Source organism: Theropithecus gelada, chromosome 13 (genome assembly GCF_003255815.1).
Source record: "Theropithecus gelada isolate Dixy chromosome 13, Tgel_1.0, whole genome shotgun sequence".
NCBI lineage: Eukaryota > Metazoa > Chordata > Mammalia > Primates > Cercopithecidae > Theropithecus > Theropithecus gelada.
In genome coordinates this window covers 18774331-18801524 of record NC_037681.1, presented here as the reverse complement: position 1 = coordinate 18801524, position 27194 = coordinate 18774331, and the positions used below count along the sequence as shown (strand labels likewise).

The 27194-nt window shown below is 44.9% G+C and overlaps 1 protein-coding gene across 1 annotated transcript in view; it reads left to right on the top strand.

Annotated features, from left to right (window-relative positions):
• The window catches only part of VWA3B (von Willebrand factor A domain containing 3B), a 238457-nt gene that overhangs the window by 57621 nt on the left and 153642 nt on the right, over positions 1–27194 (top strand). The window contains exon 8 of the mRNA XM_025353936.1: positions 26066–26191. Within this exon, the coding sequence (XP_025209721.1) occupies positions 26066–26191 (126 nt within the window). The remainder of the gene's footprint in view (positions 1–26065; positions 26192–27194) is intronic.

Here is a 27194-nt window from a genome sequence, read left to right as displayed (position 1 = left end):
TAAACATGGCAGAAGGCAAAGGGGGAGCCAGTGCATTACGTGGTGAGAGACGGAGTGAGAAGGGGGAGGACTCGGACTCTTTTTAACTATCACATCTCATGGAAACTCATTGCCACGGAGAGGGAGGGCACCAAGTCATTCAGGAGGGATCTGCCCTTGTCACCCACACACCTTCCGCCAGGTCCCATCTCCAGTACTGGCAATCACATGTCAACATGAGATTTGCAGAGGACAGACATCCAAACTCTCTCACTGGGCATTCTTGGGAGTCAGGGAAACTCATCTTTTAAGCAAACTCCAAGTGGCCTTCCTGCTGGCCACTTTGCACCTGACCAGGGCTTAAAAATATTCTGTGATATTCTTTGAACCTTAATCTCATCATGGTGTTCTCCAAGTCAGCAGTGACTTCCGGGAGACACACCCGTCTCTGCCCACCAGTTAGTGATGGTCTTAGCTGTCCCCTCTGGAACAGGAGGCACACCCGTCTCTGCCCACCAGTTAGTGATGGTCTTAACTGTCCCCTCTGGAAGAGGAGACACACTCGTCTCTGCCCACCAGTTAGTGATGGTCTTAGCTGTCCCCTCTGGAAGAACTGGCTCCAGTGCATTGGTTGTGTAGGTGGCACTGCCTGAGGTCCTGGCAGACCCAGGTGAGGCCTCCTAAGTGGCAGATTTGAATTTCTGGTCACCAAAACAAGGCCGATTACTTACTTTGATTTCTAGAATTCAGTTTAATTTTTTATTCCAGTCTCCTCTCCTCTGGTTGGGTGGGAAATTAAGCTCAGTCCTTGTCCCCAACCCGAGCTTTACCCACAGTTTGGAGACCCTGCGCAGCGTTTATGCATCGGGAGGTGGGGTCTAGTCGTTGGAGATCTGTTCTGGAAAATCACCGCATAAATACCCCTTGTCCCTGCCTTACTGCCGCTTCAGGCTGAACATCTCTGTGCTATTCCCGGGCTGGACTACGGATGTGTAAGTCTTGTGTAGACCCTGCCCTGTGCCTCTGGATTCCCGCCACGCAGACTTCCTCCAGGGTGCTGCAAAGAACTGAGGCCAGTTCTTGTCTTCTCTTGGGGCCTGTCTCCTGTTCTCCCCCAAGCCAAAGGCAAGCTCCCTTTTATCTGAGAAAAAGCCTTGCTCCTTCCTGCTTCTTCAAAGCTACCTGCTTTGTAAACCCTAATACCTCTCCTAGGGGTTTAGGCTTAAAAAAGCTGGAACATCTTGCGATCGACTTCATCTTTCTACACTGCCATCGGCCTCCCTGGGGGAAAGTTTGCAATGAGCCCGGTATCTGCTCCAATGTGGAGGAGGAGGGAGGGGAAAACAGATTATCATCACAGAATGTGATCCATCCATGTGCATAAATGTGACCTTCTGTAAGTGCCAGGGGTGTGATGTTAAATCCTAACACAGATGGCTCTTCTGTGGAGGTGGAGACCACGGAGATAACTTCATTAGTTACTTTGTTTTTGATGTTCTAAAATAACACTTCAAGAATAGATGCTGGAGAATGATAAATGAAGAGTTGGCAGGCTCTTGAGTGAGGCATGCAGCTCTAGAGTACAATTTGGAAGCCCCTGGCCGCATGTAGCTGGAGAGCACTCAGAATGGAGTGAGTCCAAATTGAGATGTGCTGTGAATGTAAAATATACACTAGATTCCAAGGACTTAGTGTAAAACATATAAATCATCACATTAACAATTTTAAATATGAGGATAAATCAAAATGATAATATGTATATGTTGAGTTATATCAAATATATATGTATATATATTTGTTTGTTTGTTTGTTTTGAGAGGGAGTCTCTCTCTGTCACCCAGGCTGGAGTGCAGTGGCACGATCTTGACTCACTGCAACCTCCACTTCCTGGGTTCAAGAGATTCTCCTGCCTCAGTCTCCCTAGTAACTGGGATTACATGTGCCCGCCACCACACCAGGCTAAATTTTGTATTTTAGTGGAGATGGGGTTTCACCATGTGGCCAGGCTGGTCATGAACTCCTGACCTCAAGTGATCCACCCGCCTTGGCCTCCCAAAGTGCTGGGATTACAGGCCTGAGCCACCACACCTGGTTATCCACAGAGTTTTTGAATGTCCTTCTCTGCAGTCTTTACACACTGAAAGGACAGCCTGGCTGCTGTGATGCCCTTGGCTCACTTTCCTCCCTTGAGTGGCTCAGGAGCTGGGCTCCCACATCCTCTCTGCTGCATGTTGCTGAGGAGAAATCCGAGGCCAGCTCGATTCGTTTTTCTTTTATAAGTGACTTTATCTTTTTGCCTGGTTGCCCCCAAAATTCTTTTTTGATCTTTAAAGTCCATTAAGTGTTAGGATTTGTCTCAGTGCTGGCTGCCATGGTCCATTGTCCCTGGTATACAGTGTACCCTTTCCATCTGTACACTCCAGACTTCTATTTCAGACAAGATTCCTTGGATTGCATCTGTAAATAAATATTTGTCCTGTTTCATTTTATGCTTATTTTAAATTGGACAAATACATTACAGGTTGCTTTGTATGTGCCGGGTCCTCTTCCAGCCTCTTACCAAATTCCAGCTCACTCGATCCTCATAACTTACTCCTATGGAGTAGGCACTATTATTGTTTTCATTTTAGTGATGGAGAAACCAAAACAGAAGGTGGTTGTGATGTAGCAGGACGAGCCGCAGACAAAACCTCTCAGACGCCAAGTTGTAGAAGGAACGGCTTTATTCAGCTGGGAGCATCGGCGAGCTACCGCCTTAAAATCCAAGCTCCCCGAGTGCACAGTTTCTGTCCCTTTTAAGGGCTCACAACACTAAAAATTTCACATGAAGGGTCATGATTGATTTGAGCAAGCAAGGGGTACGTGACAGGGGCTGCATGGACCAGTGGTCAGAGTGAAACAGAACAGAGGAGGGAGTTTCACAATGTTCTTTTATACAATGCTGGGAATCTATGGATAATATCAGTTTCTAAGTCATGAGTTGATTTTTAACTACTGGGTTTAGGCCAGGCAGGCCCAGGCCTGGTTTTGGGCCTGACGCCAGGCTACCTGTCTTTGGTTTTGCTTCCTTGTTTTTTCTTAAAACAGGTACTGAGTATAAAACAATATGAGAGTGGCTCTCTCTTTCTTCATTTCCCCCCTTTTGAGACTCTCACTTTTTATTAGTGGGAATTCTCACTCTTATTTTTGCTACTTCTGTCTTTTTGTGCAATAGATTGATAGTGATTCATATAGTACACTTGTGCTGAAGCATTTTGGTGAATTAAGGCAGTGATGAAGCTTTTTTATCATTTGAAGAAGTACAGGTAGCAAACAAGGGAGCAGTAAGCAGGTTATTACTATTACAACTTTTATTATAAGAGTTTTAAATCTTCTTAGTGCTGGGAACTAATTTTCAAACATGGGTCCCGGATTAAGTCCGTGCCACACTTGCATGGGTACATGTGCCAGTTTTGTCATATTTTTAACTATGTCTTTAACGACTTGCCTTTGATTATCTGTGTGTAGACAGTAATTAGTAAGGTTAAATTTCTTATAGACCTCTTTTTCAGCTGCTAGCAAGTAGTCGAGAGCCAATCTATTTTGATAGATAGCATTTCTTATCCGAGTTTCTCGCCAGGCCAGAATAGTCAAGGCTTGACCGGTTTTATTAGTGATGATTTTTAAAACAGCTTGCAACCATATGATTCGGTTGAGCATGTAAATGGGGGTCCAGTATTCCTATGAGCCATCTTGTGTCTAAGTGGCAGGCCTATAGTATTGTATGATTTTTAGGAGGTCATTTATCATTTTTTTAATTACCTATGGCTATGCTTTGTTTTCCGTGGGAAGCATAGACAGGGAAGCTCAGAAGTTCACCTGTTTTTATGGGCAGTAAGAAGAAAGATGGCTTAATAGTGCCAATAACACAACCACCTGTCTACTGGTCAGGCAGCTTAGCATAGGCTCTATGTCTACATATCCAGTATAACCCGGTGGGGGCAGTCTAGCCCTGGTGGAATTCTGGGTGGGACTGTTTTTGTGGTACTATTATACAGCTTTTACCTAAGACAATTAAGCTGCCCTACAGGATCAGTGAATCCTTTTCCTTCTCTAGCTCTGCAATACTGTCTAATAATTGAGAATTTTAGAACCTAAACATTGTCAGGGTGGTTCTTTTGGGCCAGAAATTCATCAGGAACTGGGTCTGCAGGAACTAATTCTCGGGCTTCCTGTGGCCATTGATCTCTTATTACAGTTTTTTCCACAAACATAACATGAAGTGACATTTAGAGATGGGGCTACATGCTCAACTAATTGCAGAAACAAATTTCTGGTTTTTCCTGGAGTCTCTGGTACTGGCAGATTTAGTTTATCATAGAAAGTCTGAAATACTAGTTCTGGAGAGAGTTTACAAACCTCCTCTTTTACTAAGATAGTTACTCTAGGACCTAGTCCTTTTTTATTGATGCCCAGAGATACGTGTTCTCCTTTTTTTTTTTTTAACCTTGGGTTTAAGGGATTTGTAATTATTAATTTTAAGGGGTTGCAGCTTCCACTCGTACAGGATGAGCTGCCTTCTCCTTTTTGGAGCTAAACAGGATCTTTTTTGTTTTTATTTTTATTTTTTTTTAAGTAGCCCAAATGAAACAAGACCAGTATTGACACATCTCACATAAATATAATTCTTGACAGATATACTTATTTTCTGCTGTGTAACTTTTTCCCCAATCTACAGAACCACATCCCATCCCAGGCTGCTTATTATTCATAGCGGCACAGGCGTCAGATTTTAAGGTTACATTTTTGGGGACCCCTCTTTTTTCTGTTTTAGCTATTACTTTACTTGTGTTACTTAGAAAAGGACCAGTCCTTAATTTTATTTTAAAAACTGTGATCATGGGAGGTTCAGAGGGGTCGTAGCACACATCGGGCTGGTCACTTCCCGGATTACATATCTTGTACTGGGTGTCATTATACAAACAAGTTTCTTTTAGAGTCCTGGTACACTTATAATAACCATAAAATAATAGGACCGTAGCAATCTTTTGTCCTACCTCAGTGACTTGATGTATATACTGGGAACAGCCCTCAGTCTGAGGAAGGTCAGTTGAAGTCCTTACTGTACAAGTCCAAATTTTAAGGAAAATGAGTCCCATGATGTGTTTCCTCATGCTTCAGCCATGCGTGGACCAGTGAGCTTCTGGGTGTGACTGGAGCAGGGCTTGTCGTCCTCTTCAGAGTCACTTTGCAGGGGTTGGTGAAGCTGCTCCTATCCACGTACAGCTCCCAGTCTAGTGATGTTTAAGGATGGTCTTGGAAGTTGTGCCCACTAGAATAAACTGAGTCCAAAACTTTTACACAGTTATGTTTAACTGGGCTCTCTGAGACCAGGAGCAAGGTGGTGGGGTTTAGGGTGTTGCAAACTTCAATGGCTATGCGGGGATTTTTACAGAGCAAGCTTTGGTATCCAGTTAGTCTAGCATTTATTAGCAAATAGTGTCCTTTGGTTTATATTAAAATCACCACAGCATGGGGGGACTTTATATTTAGGTTTTGCCTAAGAGTTAGCTTATCTGCTTCTTGTGCTAACAGGGCCATTGCTGCCAGGGCCCTTGGACATGGGGGCCAGGCTTTGGAAACCTCGTCTGGTTGTTTTGAGAGATAGGCCACTGGCCTTGGCCAGGGCCCTACAGTCTGGGTTAAAACTTCAACTGCCATTTTTTATTTTATTTTATTTTTTTGACACATAGAGTGTAAAGAGTTTTGTCAGGTCAGGTAGCCTCAGGGCTGGGGCTGACATAAGTTTTTCTTTTTAACTCATGAGAAGCTCATTGCTGTTGGTTGTAATAGATGTAGTTTATTTAGTCTACATTTTTATTGACTGTCATCTGCCAAAATGTTGATTTTAATCCTGTAACTATTTGATTTCAAGCTTTAAATTGATCTGGTATTCTTTGCGGGGCTTTAATTACATCTAAATAGATGTGAGAGTTGAAAGACCTATAAGGGGCTTCTCTCGCTTTATGATGTCTTATTATTATTATTATTATTATTATTTTCCTCTGGTTGATGAAATGTCAGGGTGAAAGGGATAGCCAAATGGACTAAAGCACAAGTGCCACGCTAGTTGTTCGGCAGAGTGCCCAGTAAAGGTCCACCACAATACCACACACATCTGCTCGGGGATGAACAAGGGCTGACTGATTGATAAGCTCTTGAACATTCTTAAGCTCATTGCATCCCTTCAGGTCTCCAAGGAATGCTAAGTCTCCTCCCTGCTGTGAGAGACACCAAGTGAACTTAGTGTTGGGAGAAGGAAGCTGGATGGCCCTCGGGGGCTGACCCGCAGGGACTTTGGGGTATAGCAGAGAGACCTGGCATGACTTATTACTCCAGGCTGTAGCATCCTGGAAAAGAGCTACCATGCAGCCCACGCCTGGTCGACTGGAGGACCACCTTCTCCGGGCCTCTGGCCTGCCATGTGCACAAGCATAACAATTGCTTTTGTTTAACGTGCAGATGGAATATTTGATCCGTTTTAACCAGGCATTTGCATCTTGGTATGCTGTCTTAATTGCCAAAGTTTAAGTCTTTAACTTCTATGATCCTCTAGTAAAATGAATGTTTCCTTTAGCACCTATCTTTATTAGTTTTTAGACCAAAGAAAGCTAAACACCATTTTATATTTAATAATGCTGCTTGTATGATTTTTATACCAGATAAGCTAAATTTTACCTTTATATTAGTGTGTTATTAATGTTAAACTTAATTTTAATAAAAACCTTGTAGACATATGTATCCAATTTTTCATGTTTGACTATAAGGTAAGATTTTATAGACTCTTTTTAACCTTTTATAATTTTTGTTAAAGAGCAGGTTGATGCTTTAAGAAAAACCTGTTGTATTTTTATTTTAATGTCCAGTTCACAGAAAAACTGGATAATACCTTTTTAATTTTAGCTAATATGTTTACACACAGAATTTTTTTACAACTAACGTTTTAAAACTTGCTTAAACTTTCAAAACAATAATTTTTTAACCTTTTAATGTAGGTCAAAATCCACATTCTTTTTTTTTTTTTTTCTCTTGAGATGGAGTCTCACTCTTTCATCCAGGCTGGAGTGCAGTGGCGCAATCTCGGCTCACTGCAAGCTCCATCTCCCGGGTTCATGACATTCTCCTGCCTCAGCCTTCCGAGTTGCTGGGACTATAGGCGTCCGCCACCACGTCCGGCTAATTTTTTGTATGTTAGTAGAGACAGGGTTTCACCATGTTAACCAGGATGGTCTTGATCTCCTGACCTCATGATCCACCCGTCTCGGCCTCCCAAAGTTCTGGGATTACAGACGTCAGCCACTGCGCCCGGCCTAAAATCCACATTCTTATGCCTCCTTGTAATCATTTTACCAAAGGTGTATTTTACTTTTTTTATACACCTTGCACATAAACTGTTTCTTCAGTTGTACTCAGGAGGCCTTATTACTTTTAAATTATACAACAGTTTTTGCATACAATTTTTTTAACCTGTTTTCTTTTATGACTTTTGCAGACAATTTTTTGACATGTCTCAACTTTTTGACTTATTACAAGCTTTTTTTAAACAACTAGTTAATTTATTTCAAGACAAGAATTTACCATGTGACATTCTTTTTATATAAATTCTGCCTCCCTCCTTTTTTTCCTTTTTAAAAAATTTTCAACAGTTCCTAGTGGGGTGGGCTTATTTTGCGCCTGACCCATATTTTCTCAAGACAAAATGCCACACTCACACCACACACACTCACCACAAAACAAAGAATGGGTAAAGAGGGCACACACACACTTTTATCGTTTATACCAAACCAAAATCAGAATACCACGAAATTCAAAATCTGAGTATCAAGAAATTTAAGCCAAGTCAAAACCAAAGTATCAAGCAATTCAAGTCAAGTCAAAACCAGAACAAAATGCTAATCCAGGCACACTGTGGGTAATCAGGCCATGCTTCCACTCAAATGGAGTGGGGCAAGTTCCAAAGACTAGTCTTACCAAGTTTCAGAGGTCTGGACCTTCCCGGTGTTCAGCCACTGTGTTAATCCTCCACGGGGGCCTGCTAGGTGCTGCTCTGATGAGGCGTTCCACCAGGGCAGTTGCCTACCTGGGAGCGATCTTTGGATCACATCACTCAGGCTGGTCACAGTTCCCTGCAGGGATGCTCCACAGGGCAGGCCTAAGCTGCCTAAGGGGCTGCCTCGGCCCTCCGTCAGTTACCTCGCTTCCCGGTCAGGGAACCAAGAAATGTAGCAGGACAAGCTGCAGACAAAACCTCTCAGACACCGAGTTGTAGAAGGAAGGGCTTTATTCAGCTGGGAGCATCAGCAAGCTACTGCCTTAAAATCCAGGCTCCCCGAGTGCACAATTTCTGTCCCCTTTAAGGACTCACAACACTAAAGATTTCACACGAAAGGGTCGTGATTGATTTGAGCAAGCAGCCGGTATGTGACAGGGCTGCATGCACTGGTGGTTGGAGAGAAACAGAACAGGGCAGGGAGTTCCACAGTGTTCTTCTATACAATGTCTGGAATCTATGAATAACATCGGTTTCTGAGTTATGAGTTGATTTTTAACTACTGGGTTTAGGCCAGGCAGGCCCAGGCCTGGTTTTGGGCCTGGCGCCAGGCTGCCTGTCTTTGGTTTTACTTCCTTGTTTTTTCTTAAAACAGGTACTGAGTATAAAACAATATGAGAGGGTCTCTCTCTTTCCTCAGTGAAACTTGTCCAAATTCACATAACTCCTAATAGCATGTGGCAGAGTCAGGATTCAAAATCAAGACTGTTTGTTCTCGTAACCATTGCATCATGCTGGTTTTCTTCTTCAGAGACTCATTTTATCTGTTTGGTGTATCTCCTTTAACAGTCTTCTACATCTATTATTTTCTCTCTGATATTTTCAAGCACATTATTTCTCCTTCTGTTCACCCTCTGTGGTTTCTTACAGTGAGTTCCACAGCACTTTTTTTCATTGAGCTTGCATCAATTTCATCTTAACTGCTGTGCTTTTTTTCCCTCTTTACTGAGTTTTTTTTTGGGGGGTGGGGGACAGTTTCTCACTTTGTTGCCTAGGCTGGAATGCAGTGATATGATCAAAGATCACTGCAACCTTAAACTCCTGGGCTCAAAGGACCTTCCTGCCTCAGCCTTCTAAAGCCCTGGGACTATAGGCACATGCCACCATGCCCAGCTAATTTTTTATTTTTGCAGAGATTGGGTGTGTGTGGGGGTCTCACTATGTTTTCCAGGCTGGTCTCAAACTCCTGGCCTCAAGTGATCTTCCTGCCTTGGCCTCTCAAACTGCTGGGATTACAGGTATGAACCACTGCACCTGGCCCTTTCCTGAATTTTTATTTTTTATATTTCATCTTGTTGCCTTTCCATCTCATTTTTGAGTTCTTGAATTTCTGCTTTGTATTCTTTCCTAATGGAGATGATGGCTTCATATAGATATTTAATTCACAGAAAAAAAATGTTGGATCATAATTGTAAGGACTCCTTGGTAACATTTTTAGTGTGTTCTTCATCTCTTGGTAGTTTTACTGCTCTTTTCCCCGTAAGTTTCTTATAGTATCCTTGTTTGGATGCTGTGTACCAGCTTCTGTTTTATTGATCACCATGGAATGGACACAAGCTATCTGCAGGCATGTCCTACGGGAGGTAAGGTTGGGAAGGGGCTAAGATAGCCATCTATGCCTCACAACTCAGGGGCTCTCTGCTTTTTTGCTGCTGCAGGGACAGAGTGGTTCCTGCATGTAAGTTTGTTCTGGGTGATACTTTGCGAAGCCGTACCTCTTTTGCCTCTCTTAACCAAGTAGGCAGATTTTGCTGTTAGCACTTGTCACTGAGGTTCCAGCATCCAGCATTGCCGACAAGGCTCACCTTTGACTGTGGGTGAGGCACCCCCCACTTCCTCAGAGCTGCCACAGCCCTCTTGACCACTCTGGGTACACATTCTCTGTGCTTTCTTCTGCATTGCTTCTGCCCCATCTCAGCTGTTCTCCACAGCCCTTATCGGTATGTTACGTTTGTCTCCCTAGTTTGGAGGAAAAAAGGTGTTTGTGTTTTCTTTTCCATTCTCATTTCCCCTCATAATTTTTAGAAAAGGGAAACAATATTGACTTATATAGCTTTGTTCATCCTGGAAGTAAAGGCTAAGTGTAAACGTTCCAAGATGTATGAAGGCGTGGCTCTAAGAGCAAATGTGGAACCTGAAGTCTTCATCGACTGCGTGGAGTGGACAGTGTCAGTCAATTTTTTGATCATAGGGTTATGTGGCACACATTATGTTGCCTCTCATTTAAATAAAATTGATAAAGTATCATTTGAATACTTAGCCCATCTATTCTTAATTTCGCAAATTCCAAAATAATTTTTGAAAGCATGATATACAATTGTGGTGTTTTAAAAGAGAATATAATTTGTAATATTAGAAAATAACTTTCATCCTTTGTTTTGTTCTCTTACTACTAGATTAGATATCTCCTGATGTAATTAATTAGAAAGCATGATGTTTCTAATTATTGGACCAGGGAAGTGTCGCTAGGTGCGTGCATACATTATCACATTTGTATGAGGCTGGGGGTCTGAACCGAGGCTGTCAGGAGCACCTGACTATATTGTACTCTCCATAGTATAGACAATTTGGAAAATATGGAGAAGGAAGGAAAAGAAACATTCTTGCCATCCAGATATTTGCACCGTTGAATATTTTGGTATATTTCCTACCAGTCTTCTCACTATATACTTAAAAATAATTAAAGGATAAATATATTATTGTACAAGTCGAATATTGAATTTTCTACTTAATATAGAATCAAGTGTTTTCCCACTTGATTTTTTAAATCAAAAAATATAAAATTTGTGTAGTTGACATTAAAAATATTGAATACTTCATTAAAGTCGTATATTAGAGTTTTGTCAGTCATTTCCTATTAGACATTTGGGTAATTTCAATCTTCTTTTGCTGTTAGAGATCATACTGTACTTATCTTTTGTGTGGTGTATTTACTTCTATAGTTTAGATTTAAAAAAAATAGATTTCTAGTAGTGAAAATATTGAACCAAAATATTTGAACATTGTGGGGTAATCTCTCATGCTGAATTGCTTTCCGAAAAATATTTTAAGACAATACAACTCACACCCATTTCACAGAACCTGAATTAGCATAAAAATAGTATCTCATTGTTTCCATCTGAATTTCTTTAAGAAATTAGTGTCAATTAGTATTAAAAGTAGTGAAGTTGAACATTTTTGGATTTGTTAACTTCTTTTGTAAACTGCCTGTTGGTCTGTTACCCTTTTCCTTGTGGGGGTCTCGTGTTTCTTATCACATCGTGTGAACAGCCTTTGATGTATTACATATGGATAATTTATGTTGGTCATTGTGTTCCTTTTCATTTTGGCTATTTTGTATAGGCAACCATAAAATTTACACAGTAACTCTAATCTATAAATCCTATAGCTCCTTCGTAACTGTATTTCTTCTCCTTTCGGTTCTTTATGGCCTGAATTTAAAACAAAAGCAAAAATTGTTTTGGTCCTTCTAGATTTATTTTGAAGTATGGTGTGATGTGGGAATATAAATGGATTTTCCCTAAAATATGTAGCAACTGCCTTCACACCACTCACGCACCCTTTCTTTCTCCACTGACCTCTGTGTCACCCTTTGCAATATATTATATTCTTCTATATGACGCTTGCTCCTGGACCGCCTGCTATGCTTCAGGGCTCTTTCTCTTTCTAGTCTGAGGTTGGTCATGACCATTTGAGTATAATTTGTTTTTCTACCTACTCTGTATATTTATTGTAGATGTGAAGAATGGGCTTCATGTTATCCAAATAAACCTTCACTTTGAATGTCGCTTGCCAGACTGAGTCTTCTAAGGCGAGTGCACGTGTGCTTGGTTTCTGTGCTGTCTTATTCAAGGCACACTATTTTTCTCATAATATTTATTGACATGCTAAGCTTTTTGGGTTTTGCTCCAAATACATTTTTCTTCTCTCTTCCTTGGTTTATTGACATAATTTGGTTAGCTCCAGTGATACACTTTGAAAGAAAAAAGATTGAGCTGTATCAGCAGTTTGCTTACTGCAGCTTTGCTTTTTGGTGTATTAAAGCCTTTAAAATTTTGAAACAATAATATTATTGTTACTGGTGGAGGGCGTCCAGGTCCTTGGCATTTTGAAGAAAGAATTGGACAAAACTCACAAACAAAGCCAGGAAAAAAATGAAGCAACAAAAGCAGGGATTTACTGAAAATGAAAGTACCCTCCACAGGGTGTGAGCCGCCTGAGCACAGGGGCTCAAGAGCCCAGTTACAGAATTTTGTGGGGTTTAAATACCCTCTAGAGGTTTCTCATTGGCCGCTTGGTATACACCATATGCAAATGAAGTAGTGGCCTGCAATCAGTCTCATTGGTTGTGGAAAGAAACTAGTCAGAGGCCGACATGAAGTTGCAAAGGTTACACCTTATGCAAACGTCTGATTGATTGTGGAAAGCAGCCAATCAAAGGTACTTTCAATTTTCCATCTGCCAGGCAGAAAAGGTGTGTAGGGGGTGGGGTTTGCAAAGGGAGTACCTCTGGTTCTTCTGTTACTTAGGTGTGGAAAGTTGGGGTTTTCCTTTTGATTTAGTTCCAGGAAGTCACTGAGAACCGGCCTTAGGTTCGCTGCCTCCAGACCCTATTCCCCCGCCTCGTTATCAATTATCAATTGGAGATTTAAAAAGCTATAATTGGTTTTGAAAGTTTTCAAAGGACTTTGGACTGCTCTAACCTAAATTACTAAAGCCTGGATAAATAGATAGACACATTGCTACAAGTTCTGATTTCATTTAATTTTGTTGTTTGATACTCATAGGTGAGTAGATATTTGTATGAATCTTCACTTCTTATAATGGGTTTGATGCATACATTGTAATGGTGTCTGCAAATAAATTAGTTATATATGAATTATTATTAACTTTTAAACCTCATATTTTAGGATAGTTCCTTATATCAATGCTTCTTCTGAGGAAAACAAAAAGTAGTTGTAGACTGAGAGCAATTCTATCTAGTTTCTTGCTTCATTGTAAAGGCAAAAATAGATGTATCTTCATGTAAAATTATTTATTGATTCTGTGCTGGCTTTAGATTCCTGTAGGTACATTAATTGCTTGGAGGGATTTCTCCCAAAAGTTTTTTCTGTGTGTTTGTTTTTCCGGGACTGCTCTTTCCAGGCGAGGGAAAGCTTTTCCCAGTGTTTTGACAGTGACAGCGTGAGCCGCTTAGGGGGTGCATTAGGTAGCGCGTTACATTTTACCTTTTTTTAAAATTTTATATTGCTCTTCAGGAGTTTGTGGTCATTCTTCTTTGACTGTAAAGAATGTGAAGGCAGAGGACAGGGAGCAGACTCAGGTTCACAGCACCTGCTGAGTCAGGAGCCCTCTGAGCATGTGTGCAGAGGTGGCCCTGATGCGATGGTGATGCCTGCCCCCTAGGGATCAAGTGAAATTGCCTCTAACCTTGATTCCGTGGCTTGGTGGTGTCTAAAGACCCTTTTGCCCAATTTCTGTGAACTTCTAGAGCAGGAGGCATACCCTTCTATTCCCATCACCCTCTGGGATCCTGTGCCTGCCTGCGTGGTGTCTGGTTTCCCCACGTTAGTCTGGAAGAAAATTCTATTCTAAACTATCTATTCTAAAATTCGATTCCTCTCCGCACCATCCTCTGACAGTCTGTAGGTATGATTTTAACAGATGCCACTGACTCTCTGGGAGGTGAGGAAGGACCGACATACATCCTCCCTGCTGCCTCCTTTCTATTTCTGTTTGCCTTCTGAAGCTTCTCACCTTTTCAAGAGCAAAACATGCCACTGAGTCCTCTCGCCACTCGATGGCATATATCTTGCACTCGAGGTTTGCTGAGCTTCTTGTACCTGTTGGTTTACAGTTTTCATCAAATTTGGAAAAATGTCAGCCATTATTTCTTGATCACAGGTCTACATGTCACCTGCAGTTTGATTAACGTAGAATGGACTCTCCTTTAGTGCTAATTTTTTTTTTCTTTTTTTGAGATGGAGTCTCTTTCTGTTGCCCAGGCTGGAGTGCAGTGGCACAGTCACGGCTCACTGCAACCTCTGCCTCCCGTGTTCAAGCGATTCTCCTGCCTCAGCCTCCTGAGTTGCTGGGATTACAGGCACCTGCCATGATGCCCAGCTAATTTTGTGTTTTTAGTAGAAACTGAGTTTCATCATGTCGGCCAGGCTGGTCTCTGACCTTCAGTGATCCACCTGCCTCGGCCTCCCAAAGTGCTGGGATCACAGGCGTGCGCCACCGTGCCCGGCAGTCCAGGGGTTTATTCTTATTGTGGTGAATGCATGGGCACGAGCTGAGGCCTGCTATGTGCCACATTTAAGGCCCCTGCTCATGTCATATCCAATTGGCCAGAGCCAGTCACATGATCATGTCCTACAGCAATGGCTGGGGAGGTCTACTCCACTCACACGGAGGTGGGGAGGAAAGTGAACGTTTGATGAACAGTAATGTACGCCCTCACAATCTTTTGTTCTTTTGTGATTCCTTTTTTGGCTTGGAGACAGTGTTTGCTGGAAAGTGAATCAACTTTGGGATCAGACCTGGATTCAAATCTGAGTTTTGCCACTAAATACTTGTGTGACCTTGGGCAAGTTACCTAATCTCTCTGAGCTATGTTTCCTCATTGATAAAAATGGGAATAATAACATCTACCCCGTAGTTTCTGGGATAATTAAAGCATACGACACACGTGGAAATATCTAGCACAAAACTGACATTCCATTAATGGTAGTTTCCTTTTTTTCTTCTTGGGATTCCAAGTGGGCTTTTATTGTAGATATTGGTTCTGGAAAGTGAAATAATCTAAAAGGATTTGGCAGCCTGTGTCACAAAGAGCATTTTTCGTAATGGTCATGATAGTAACCAGTTTGTCTGCATGCATAACGATGGGTGAATTGTAATTTGGAACAAGGAAGTGAAAACTGTACTGTTAAACTTTGTTCTTATGGGAAATGCGTCCATTTGTCAAGGTGGATCCTAGGAGGAGGCCACAGGGGGCTTTGTAGGGGAAATCAGGAGCGCCTGTCCTTCCTCCACCACAACTAGAATCTGACTCAGTGGTAAGTAGGGTTATGCCGTGGGGTCTGTCCTGGGCGTGAATTTCACCTACTTCTGTGTTGTCAGACTGAGCTCTGTAAGAAGTGTAAATGGTGCAATACTATTTATAAATTGGACGTGGTAATTTTCAATTCTCAGAAGCTTTCATGGAGGCATGGATTGTCCCGGATGCGGGCTGGGCTTGCTGGTGTTTGGGAAGGAACTTTAACTGCTGGCTAAAGCTCTCCAGGGACTGTGTCTTTAAGAGGGACAGGCCCAATCTTCTGAGCAGCTGCTTTTTAGGTTATGAAGGTCCTGTGGGCCCAGGAGGAGGGAGTCCATTTAGTGGTCTGGGGACTCCTTTTCAGCAAGGAAAAAGACTTCTGATCTCTTGGGTTTGGAGGAGGCTTCATCTTTTATTTTGGTTCTCTTCCTGTATATCCTTGAAAATTTAATTAAACTGAAATAGGAAGTATGGATTAGTAAAATTACATTAGAGTAAATATCTTCCCTGAGGTCCCGGCATCAGGCTAAAAAAAGTAAACGATTTTGGCATTGATGCCTCTAGCTCAGGACCTAGGCTCAGCAGTGGAGCGAACAGTGGACTTCTCTGAGATGGTGTGATGTCAGGCTTCTCAGATGTGGAAATTCAAGGAGCCTGGCGGTGGGATGAGCACCCGGGCTGAAAGCCGTGGTCAGAACTCCACGCTATCGCTTCAAGCCAGAGCTTTGTACTTTATACACAAGGGAAAAGAGGCACATTGCAAACAGTTGGTGCATAGTTTTTTGTTTTTTTTTTGTTTTTTTTTTTTTTTTTGAGACGGAGTCTCGTGCTGTGTCACCCAGGCTGGAGTGCAGTGGCGCGATCTCGGCTCACTGCAAGCTCCGCCTCCCAGGTTCAGGCCATTCTCCTGCCTCAGCCTCCGATAGCTGGGACTAGCATAGTTTTAACTTTAAGGTGGTTTCATGTATACAACCCAAAGTACCAACAACACAGAACCCTCTCACAGTTTGGTAGATCAGGGTTGGACAACAAGGCATACCTTTCACCCTTACACTTCTAGGCCTACCCCACTCACAGCAAGCATCGCTAATCAGTCCATCATTGCTCTCCGCTCTAGCCTGTACTCACCTGGCTTCATCTCCTCTCAGCACAGCCCTCTGGCCAGCCCCTGCTCATTGTTTAGAACTATCAAACAGCTCTCATTCTGCTCACCATCATATTTTGCTTATGGGACAAGAGAAAGGCTGCAATGAATGAATCAAAAGAATAAATATTAGGTAATAGCAAAAGGTAATGTTTTTCTGAGAGTATTTTTATTTGTGTCCAGTACTCCTGGCAAATGTCGTTAGAACAGCTACTATACTCTACCAATATTATTCTTAAGTCCAAAATCATTGTAGCTGTAAAACTGTGGTTGATTCTACCTTCAGAAACTGTACTTTTTGTGTTGGTGGAGAAAAATGCATGAACTAAGACTAAATATTATGAAACTGAATTTTATTTACATAAGGATACATTCAGGCTGCTATGCTTAAAGGGAAAAATAACCAAGTCCTTTTCCTGGCAGACACCTGTGATCTCTAATTAGCTATTTAGAGGGTATTGGCCCATCAATTAGGCTTGGCATTGCTTCTTTGTTTTTAAAATCTCCAATTTAATTTAGAAGCACTGATTGGTGCCTGTTTATGGCTTACTGGCGGCAGGAGATTCTTTCAGAAGTCTCTTTCCTTCTCGCTAAAATTCAGTTGAATTCAGTGGATGCAGCTGTGCATCCAAAATTGTTGCCACGTTGCGACTGACAAGGCTGAGAGACTTTAATTACCTCCAAAGTCCTGCCCCTTGTAACAATGGGCTGCCTTGGATTTCTTTCCTTTCTTTCTTTTCCTTCCTTCCTTCCTTCCTTCCTTCCTTCCTTCCTTCCTTCCTTCCTTCCTTCCTTCCTTCCTTCCTTCCTTCCTTCCTTCCTTCCTTCCCTCCCTCCCTCCCTCCCTCCTTCCCTCCCTCCCTCTCTCTCTCTCTTTCTTTCTTTTCTTTCTTCTTTTTAAATCTCTTGAAACAGTGTCTCACTCTGTCACCCAGGCTAGAGTGCAATGATGCAATCTCGGCTCACCGCAACCTCTGCTTCCAGGGCTCAAGCGATTCTCCTGCCTCAGCCTCCCGAGTAACTGAGATTACATGCGCCTGTCACCAAGCCTGGCCAATTTTTGTATTTTTAGTAGAGACACGGTTTCACCATGTTGGCCAGGTTGGTCTCAAACTCCTGGTCTCAAGGGATTCACCTGCCTCAGCCTCCCGAAGTGCTGGGATTACAGGTATGAGCCACTGAGCCCAGCAGGATTTCTTTCTGCTGCTCTGACACAGCCCTCTGGTTAGTTAACAAGCATTTATTAAATATCTCCTGTGTACTTTTGAAACTTACTAGAGTTGAGTAGGAGGAGATTTGAAAGGAATGAAAGACAAGGTTCCCAGTCAGCGGGGAGCCCCATATTCTCAGAATGTCATTTTTGCTTCTGCCTTATGATTTAGGGGTTGTTGTTCCCACCATAACTGCAGGATCCCAATTAGCTTAAGAAATGTCCACCTGCACCTTGTCCTCTTCCCTTAGTGCACGCTTTTATCTGAGGTGTCTGCAGATCTTGTTTTCCCAGCTAAGGAGAGTAAGCCCCTAAGCCCAGGGAACCCCTCTGTTCCCACTCCCGTCTTGGGCTTACGTTTGGTGTACCTAGTTTTTTTCTAGGCTCCTGGCTATACTACGTCTTGTTCATCGGAGCCCTTTTGACACTGGGCAGAGGTGGGTTCAGCCTGGGTCTTAGGTCAGCCAGCACAGTCAACTCCTTAGAATTGTGCTGAAATAATCAAGGGGATCCAGGCATCCTGCTTCACCTAACACATGGGGCAGAGAGAAACCCCTCAAAACTCTTAAACATGAAATTGAATTGCCAGGGAAAAGAGCCAGTGTAGATTTCCGATTGCGTTTGAATTTCTGATTTTAGGGTGATGGCTCTGATTCCAGGGTGACAGATCCATGTCACATTTACTATTGCAAGATGGGTGCTGTGCTGGGCTCTGGGGATACAATGATGAAAAAAGGAGGCCTCTCTCCTCAAGGGACGTGTGTTCTAGAAAAGCCTGTTTGGAAGTCTCAACCAGGTGTCAGGAAGGTACCAGGGAGAGCGGGTACAAAAACAGATAAACGTAGTTCTGTCCTCAAGGAAGTCACGGTTTAATGAAGAAGACAAACTTCCAGATAGTGGAAGCCCAGCGGGAACTCTCGGCCTTGATAGGCTGGCAGGGGCCATCCCTGTGGGTGACGACCGATTCCAACGCAGCCAGATCACTGCGGAGCCAGCAGGTGTGTCTCTGCTCATCAGAATGTCACCGGAGGTCCTGACCTTGGGGACACAGCTCACCCACCATCACCACCTGCATCCGAATGACAAACTGGGTAGTTTCAGACGTAGGAAGAGATAAGTCTTTAAGCGCCTTGAGGGAAAACTAACGGTGACCAACACACCACAGATGGGTTTGTTCACATAGATCTTGTATCATGAGAATTTTCCAGGACACCCAAGGCCAGTGTTCCAGTGTGGCGGTGGGGGTCTTTGGAGACTAACAGTCCTGAAGCTGAATCCTGACCTCACCACTTATTAATTGTGTGGCCTTGGAGAAATTTCTCTGAGTCTCGGTGTGCTCATCTGTAAAATGGGGGCGATGACCTGGACTGAGGCAATTGTGAGTCAATGTGGTCATGTGTTTAAGTGCCCAGCGCAGTGGCTGGCACATAGTAGATACCTAGTAAAATTTCATTGTCCCCTCTTTCTCCTCCGTAAATCAGCAGGAAGCAGCCATTATAACATACATCTAAAATAAGTGACACTTAGAACGAGTAGAATGTTATGAAGATAGGAATGAGAGGTGGCCTGGAGTGGGTATTAGAAGATGGTGTCGGGAGTTCCTAGCACTGTGCAGGGGAAAGGGAGTGCTGCCTTCTTTTCTGAGCATTTCTGTAGGGCAGAAATAGGGACATCCAGGCATGAGAATATTGCTCCTGGAAATCACCCAACTTTGTTTTTCTCCAAGAATATTTTGGAGAGTGACAATTTATTTACATGCCTCTCTCACGTCTTAGACTAAAGCTTTGAGAACTTTTGTTGCAAAGAATTACTGGGACCCTTTAAGAATATAGCTCCCTGGGGTCCCACCCTCAGAATGAGTCTGGGGTGGGGCATAGGAATCTGCACTGACAAGCATCTCAGAGGCATCTGCCACAGGTTCTGAGGACCACACTCTGGGAAGACCACACTGGAGCGAAGGCCTCCTTGGAGCTGGGACGGTTTCCTGTTCATTTTGTATTTCCAGTGTCTGGATATAATTGGCATTGATGGGGTGTCGTTGAATAAATGAGTGGATGATGATTCTCCGAGTAGATTGTCCTACTGAGAAGGGAATATTTTAAAGCATTGGCTTCCTAGTTTCCAAGTCCATGTCTTCTGAGTTTGAAGAAGATAATTAGCCTCCCAGAACTTGCTCATTCCTGAATGACCTGGCAGAGCTGGGAGCAGACCCATCTATGTGAGTGATATCCAGCCCCCAGTAGCCCATCCACACAACCATCCTCACAAAGATAGGGCCGTTGTTGAGGACAGAGGCTGAGCAGATGCCAGTGCGGGGTTGCTCCCCAGTGACCGCAGTCCTAGCCCTGCTCTTTGTGGTTCAGAGCTGGTTGATGGGAAATCAGGGAGCAGCCCTGCCACCGTCTTTGTTCTTTTTGTGCACTGTAGATCCCTTCGAACAGAAAGAGGTTCAGGCCTTTTCTGGGATGGAAAAGCTAAAAAAACCTCATTTTTTTGTGTGTAAATTTGCTCTAAAGGAAACTCATAAACTTCTTCTGAATTTACAAGTCAATAAACATTTACCCCTCAGTTGATGTCTTATAAATGGTATCACTTATCCTAAGTAGAATAGATTTAGTCCACTAACCTTTGTCGATGAACATCTTTGTATCTGTTCCTTAGATATTGTTTCTCTGTCCCCTTGCCGGGTCTTTATGGTCTACTAGCCCAGTAGCATCCTGGAGCCTGGGGTCATCTTTCTTTACCAAGTTTGGGGGAGCACCTGCTCTTTACCATGAGGAGAATGGTGATGGTTTATGTTTGGGTTTTGTAAATGAATGGTGGACAATTAGACCACATTACATTTGCATTTTATAGTGTGCCATTTAGAAGAGGCAGAGAAGGCCCAGGGGACGGTGCCACATTCACATATTAGATGATAGCTCAAGCTCCCCATTCTTCATATTTGAAATTGCTTCTAAGATAACATAATGGCTCTTGTGAAACATATCTGTTCATAGACCCAAGAAAACATTATGGCTATCCAGATGGTGAAATGACTCTATATTCACTCTAAATTAGTGAATGGTTAATTTCCATGGGGTGGGACTGAGAGCAGCCCCACACTGTGCCTCTGTGGTTAGGGCAGTGGGGTTGGATCAAGCCGGCAGGTGTTTAATTACCTCTCGACAACAAAATGTCTTAACATATAATTTAATAGAAATAACTGGAATTTTTTTTTTATTATGACAAAAACCACTGATTTGACTGCTTTTGTTCCCTTTATAGATGCAATGTGGCCCTTTTACCAGATCTCACGGCGATTTTAGGTCTCTGGGAATGTTTAGCACCTCGCAGTGTATTATTTTTTTATATGTTGCTTTCTGAAAATAGAAGTATGTGCTGTTTTTTCCTGAAAATACTGCCTTTTCATAGTTCTATTCAGGTCTTTCAAATCTGCCTGACTGAATAGGAGTTTGGGGGTCGGGCAGACCGCAGGCTCCACGCCTGGCAGGACCAGTTCTTCACCGGAGAGTCCTGGGATTGGGCAGGGCCAGAAGCCAGGAGCCACAGAGGGACTGAGGGGATGGTCGGGGACTCAAGGGTCCTGAGCGTGGTCTTGTTTCCGGGCTGCCCTCTCCCCGGGCAACATTGAATCGTACCTTGGATCAGCACCGCACCTGCCTTTCTAATTGCTTTTCTCCTCCTGTCCTGGAAATGATAGTACTTCAGATACTTGGGGGGAGTCTCGCTTACTGTGCCATAAACCTGGAAGGAAATGACTTCATGCCTTAAGGGATGTTGTTGTCAGTGTCTGGAATACCTCGGACATAGCCATGTGCTCAGATGATCTGAGTCTGTTGCATACCCCTCTGAAGAGTTTCTTGTAATCATAAGGAAAGAATGTATTAGGTGCTCCAGAACTGTTTCTATGTAATAAGGAAAAATAAAAAGGAAGGATAGAAATTCTTGCAGAAAACACTAGAACCTGGGCTGAGTGCTGTGGCGGATACAAAGAAAGAAAAGACACTGTCCCTACACTTAAGATGTTTAACATCCAGTGGGCAAAGTCAGCCTTGGGCAAAGTCAGCCTGTGTACACACGCAGCAAGCGCCTGAGCACCGCAGGACAGCCGCAGACCCCAGCCCACGCCAGCTGGCAGGCCGGGGACATGTTGCCGAGTGCCGAGCTGTGTTGTAGGCAGCTGCCTACTAAAAATAAGCATTGTGTTCATGGAAGGCTGACTTAAATTAGACCGGACTCAAGGTCATGCACAGAATGATGTCACCATCACTGGCTCCTGGTTCTTTGTGTTCTTGGGAATTGGAGGCTGAGTGACAGGCAGCCAGGAACTGAACTGCACGCATGGACAGGTTCACTAATGGTATGGCCTGAGCATGTCCTGGCAGCAAGAGGATGGAGTCCAGTGGTGCCCTGATTCATTCCACGGGACTGAGAAGGGGGAGTAGGAGGCAGCTCACCGCTTCCTGGGGTGGTGGAGTCAAGACTGTGTCTTCAGTGAAGAGTGGGATGGGCTGAGTGCAGCGGAGGGCGCAGTCCTCTTATACAGAGGACAGGGCTGGGAGGACAGTGCTCTGACCGGGTTCATGGTGCAGAGTGTTAGAGGAGTGTCATGGGAGCCTTGAACCCTGACCTCAATGCCAGCCCAGGGAGCTGGGCCCTGGTTGCTGCGTCCCCAGCACCAGCAGGGCCCACCCACTGCAGAGGAGGGCCTCAACACTTACTTGCCAAATGACCGGATTAATGAACTGGACTCTGGCAACCGGGTTTTATCCTGTAGGTGAGATGTAGAAGACTGGACAGGGAAATGGCGTTTGGCAGCAGGCACCCTGTGGACTTTTCTCCTTGACGTCAAAACTTCCTGTCCTGAGTCTCATTTTATTTGTCAAACTAGCCAGTCTGAGAAGTCAGTACTAGGTGCTAATGAAAAACAGCAGCGGACTGTGACATCGCTCCCAGGTATGTTAGCATTTTAACGTGAGCCTGCAAATTGGTTTTTTTGTTTTGATTTCTTATGTGTTTGTTTTTGAGATGGAGTCTTGCTCTGTCGCCCAGGCTGGAGTGCAGTGGCGCGATCCTGGCTCACTGCCACCTCTGCCTCCCAGGTTCAAGAGATTCTCCTGTCTCAGCCTCCTGAGTAGCTGGGATTACAGGCACCTACCACCACACCTGGCTTATTTTTGTATTTTTAGTAGAAACAGGGTTTCACCATGTTAACCAGGCTGGTCTCGAATACCAGACCTCAGGTGATCCTCCTGCCTCGGCCTCCCAAAGTGCTGAGATTACAGATGTGAGCCACCATGCCCAGCCTTCAAATTGTTACCAGGTGTCTGGGAGGGCAGTGGTCACGCAAGGCGGGCGATTGGGCAGGCAGGCGTTCTGGTTGGAGAATCCACTAGGTCTCCTGAATGTCTCCATGGGGAACTGTATCCAGCTTCTGTTGTCAGGCAGACCTAGTTGGCTTCCACCTTGACAGTGAAGACACATACAGCTTTGGTTGGGCGCAGTGGCTCATGTCTGTTATCCCAGCACTTTGGGAGGCCAAGGCGGGTGGATCACCTGAGGTCAGGAGTTCAAGACCAGCCTGTCCAACATGGTGAAACCCCGTCTCTACTAAAAAAATACAAAAATTAGCCAGGCGTGGTGGTGATCCCAGCTACTCAGGAGGCTGAGGCACAAGAATCGCTTTAACCTGGGAGGCAGAGGTTGCCGTGAGCCTAGATCGTGCTACTGCACTCCAGTCTGGGCAACAAAGCAAGAATCCATTAAAAAAAAAAAAAAAGATACATGCGACTTTGTGTTGTTTCCTCTCAGTGTAGCCTGGAGAATTTCTAATTCATGGAGGTCAGAACAGCGGGATTTCCTGTGCCCCCATCGTCTTCCATCTCCAGTGGGGCTCAGTCCTTTGGCTGTGGCTATCTGAGATCCCAGCTAAGTCCTTAAAAGTGACCTTGATAAAACTGGCAGTGCTTCCTCAGTGCGTGAGGAATAACTTGAAATAAAACCTGTGCATTGTCATGATGCTTTCACTGCTCTGTAGCTTTCTTTTTCACTGTTTTTTTTTTTGTTTTTCTTTTAAGCAAAGCAAATCAGATGGATTTGTGTTGCTCTCTGATCACCAATGTAGCAGTCTGTAGCTGCTTCTTCGCGATCACTAGACTGGAGTAGTGATAATCCTAGATACTGCCTGCACCGGGAGCACGTCCGGGTCACTGCTGTCCCAGAGATACCTGTCCCTGGATGACCAAGAGCCAACTGGGTTTCCTTGGAACTTTCTCCTTTGACACTGCCCTGTGGTGTACTCCCTCTTAAGATATTATTGACAAGTCTAGAGGAAAGCCTTGACTCATCTGAAACTTTTAAGAGACCCCTGCTACTTAACACCTCCAGACTGAAGCAAGCAGCTGGCAGTCCATCTTGATTTTGCAGTGATCAGAGGCCTGCGGGCTTAAGGTTTGCATTTGGCAGCAGTCTGTGTTATTTTTGGAGTTTCGACATGGAGCTCAGGACACATCGCATTTCACTCCCTGGGCTATTGATGGCCGCAGGGCAGCGGTAGCCGTCCGTCTCTGTCAGGGCTTGTCACTTGCCCCTTTAGGAACACAGCTACTAATACTCTCTCACTTGATTTGGCCCACTTCAAGAGGCTAGAACTTTGATGTCCCTTTTTTCTGCCCTACCCTTCTTGACTATATTTTAAAATTCGGAAACATCCACTCTGGTCTGCCCTAGTCTGCCTTGATGGCTTAGGATCAGTCCTTGGGCCCTGGGTGGATGAATCTCCCGGGGTGCTCTGAGCAGTGGAGGGTGGTCTGTCGTCCGTGGTTGTGGGATATTGTGGGATATTGTGGGATATTGTGGGATATTGTGGGATATTGGGCTCCCGGGGTGCTCTGTGCAGTGGAGGGTGGTCTGTCGTCCGTGGTCGTGGGATATTGGGCATCGGCGAATTATCATGCAGACTTGGGAAGTGGGAGGAAGGGGCTTCTGGGTGCATTTGGCGGCAGAACACGCCTCAGCCAAGTTGCCACCCGGATACCCTCCCTTGCTCCTTAGGCTGTAGCCCCGATTTTACTTAGGGCTGCAGTGTACCCCACCTAAAAGCATTTCTCAGTTTCTCTTGCTGCCAGACGGGGCCGCATGATGCCACTCTGGCAGCGGCTAAGTAATGAAACTGTGGGGTGGGCCTTCTGGGCAGGGCGTCTCGAAGGAACTGACTCCGTCAGGGGGTGTGCGTCTGTCCTCCCAGCGGCCCTGCTGCTCAGGACGTGCTGCTTGGCACTAAGGACACCGTGTTGAATCATAAGGTGGCTGAAGACAGAAGGATGTGCTGAGTGACCGAGGAGCATACACAGAAAGAGTGTGGATCTGTTTTCAAGATTTTAAAAATTAACCTTTTTATTTCGAGATAATTGTAGATTCACGTGCAGTGGTAATAAGTGATACAGGGAGATGCCCATCTATTCTTTTTTTTTGGAGATGGAGTCTCACTCTGTCACCCAGGCTGGAGTGCAGTGGTGCGATCTCGGCTCACTGCAACCTCCACCTCCCAGGTTCAAGTGATTCTCCTGCCTCAGCCTCCTGAGTAGCTGGGATTACAGGCACAGGCCACCACACCCAGCTAATTTTTGTGTTTTTAGTAGAGACGGGGTTTCACCATTTTGGCCAGCCTGCTCTCAAACTCCTAACCTCCAGTGGTCTGCCCGCCTTGGCCTCCCAAAGTTTTACAGGATTACAGGCGTAAGCCACCATGCCTGGCCTGCCCATCTATCTTTACCTGCTGTCCCCCTTAGTGACATAGCACCACAGCACGGCCGGGACCTTGACCTTGATACAGTTAAGGCAGCAGGACAGGACCCCTCATTGTACACCTCTGCACGGCGTACCCCAGAGTGCACATCCCTTTCCCCCGCCCCACCTGCCCCCACCTCTGGAAACCACTCATCTGTTAGAGCCTGGATCTCGATGAGGGCAGAGCCTCCATCCCAGCCCTAAACCACTCTCCTCAGCATGGACTTCGATTGATTGGAAGACATAAACATCTAAATGAATGATGCCACTTCATTTTTAAAAAAGTGTTATACAGTCAAACCTAACCCTTAACTGAGACAGCAGAGGCCCAGAAAAGGAGACCAGGCCATCATTATCATATTAGGGGAAATATTACACTTGTGGTTTCAAAGAAGCAGGACACCTGGGCTACATGGCGAAAGGATTGGGGGTTGTTGCTTTCACAACATGCCATTGCATTTCCCTTCCTCGCAGCGGTGATCCTGGCTTGCCTGAGGTGCTTTGGAATGTTTTTATTCCTCTCTTATTTGGGTATTATCAATAATTCATTGTAAATATTCCGGCTGCTACAAACATTTACTTTAGAAGGATTGATTGCATCCTGAAGTCTGCATTTATGATTTCTTGAGATGATATCACTTCCTTGGGGATTTCAGTTCTGATTCTCAGAAAGAGATTAGTGGGGGAAGCAGAATTTGATGTTCAGAAATGTTCCAGAAACTTGGCTGCAATGTGTCAGGCCTGCTAGGCGGGCTGCCGCCTCCCCGGGCCTGTCTCAGCCGGCCGCTCACGCTGTGTCTTCCCTTTCAGGAGCCGGCATCAGAGAGGACGTGTTTCTCGTTTGGCGAGAGATGGAGGAAGCCTGCAGCACCCTGGCCCAGATCCAGAGGCTGGTGGCCGAGCCTCCCAGGCCCAACGTGGCTGCTGTGGACTGCGGTTGGTGCTATTTCTGGTCACTGGTGTAAAAGATTCATAAACGTTACTAGCTGGGGACCAGGGGCTGCTTCCTGGTCCTGACCAGGGGAGCTCCAGAGCCCAGCTGTGAGGAGCTGCTGAGGAGAGCAGCCAGAGCTGTGTGGCGTGAGGGGTGGGGAGAGGGCCATACGCGCACATGCATGGACACGCACGCTTGTGTGTGCCCACGCGCCCACATGTGTGCATATGTGGAGATTGTCAAGACCCAGAGCTGGATGGTAAAGTGGTAAAAACAGATTCTTGGGCCGGGCGCGGTGGCTCACGCCTGTAATCCCAGCACTTTGGGAGGCCGAGGTGGGCAGATCACGAGGTCAGGAGATCGAGACCGTCCTGGCTAACACGGTGAAACCCTGTCTCTACTAAAAATACAAAAAATTAGCCGGGCGTGGTGGCGGGTGCCTGTAGTCCCAGCTCCTCGGGAGGCTGAGGCAGGAGAATGGCGGGAACCCGGGAGGCAGAGATCACAGTGAGCCGAGATCGTGCCACTGCACTCCAGCCTAGCAATGGAGACTCTGTCTCAAAAACAACAACACAACAACAAAGCAGGTTCTTGACAAGCTCTTGTATACTGAGGGAAACCAGACCTCCGTGTAAAACTGGGCTCAATTCTGAGTACAACAGGGGCAGGTGGGGATTCATAGCGAAGGAGCGGGGGGCGCCGGTGGATGGGAAGTCGTTAAGAGGAGATGTTAGGGCACGGGGGCTTCTGGCTAAACAGCTTGACAGGATTCCTGCAGGAGAGAGGCCAGTGTGATCAGATGCCACCGGGGGCGGTGGGAAGGAAGACGCTGATCGGATAGCCAAGCGATCAGATACTGAGAGTGGGGCACTCTGGCTACACTGACTGAGGCTTTTTGCTGAAATCGGGCGATGCAGAGATGAGCATAGAAGTGCAAAGGTTGAGGCCTCGCTGAGAAGAGCGTTCAGAGGAGCCTGGCTGAAGGCTGGGCAAGGGAGACTGTCA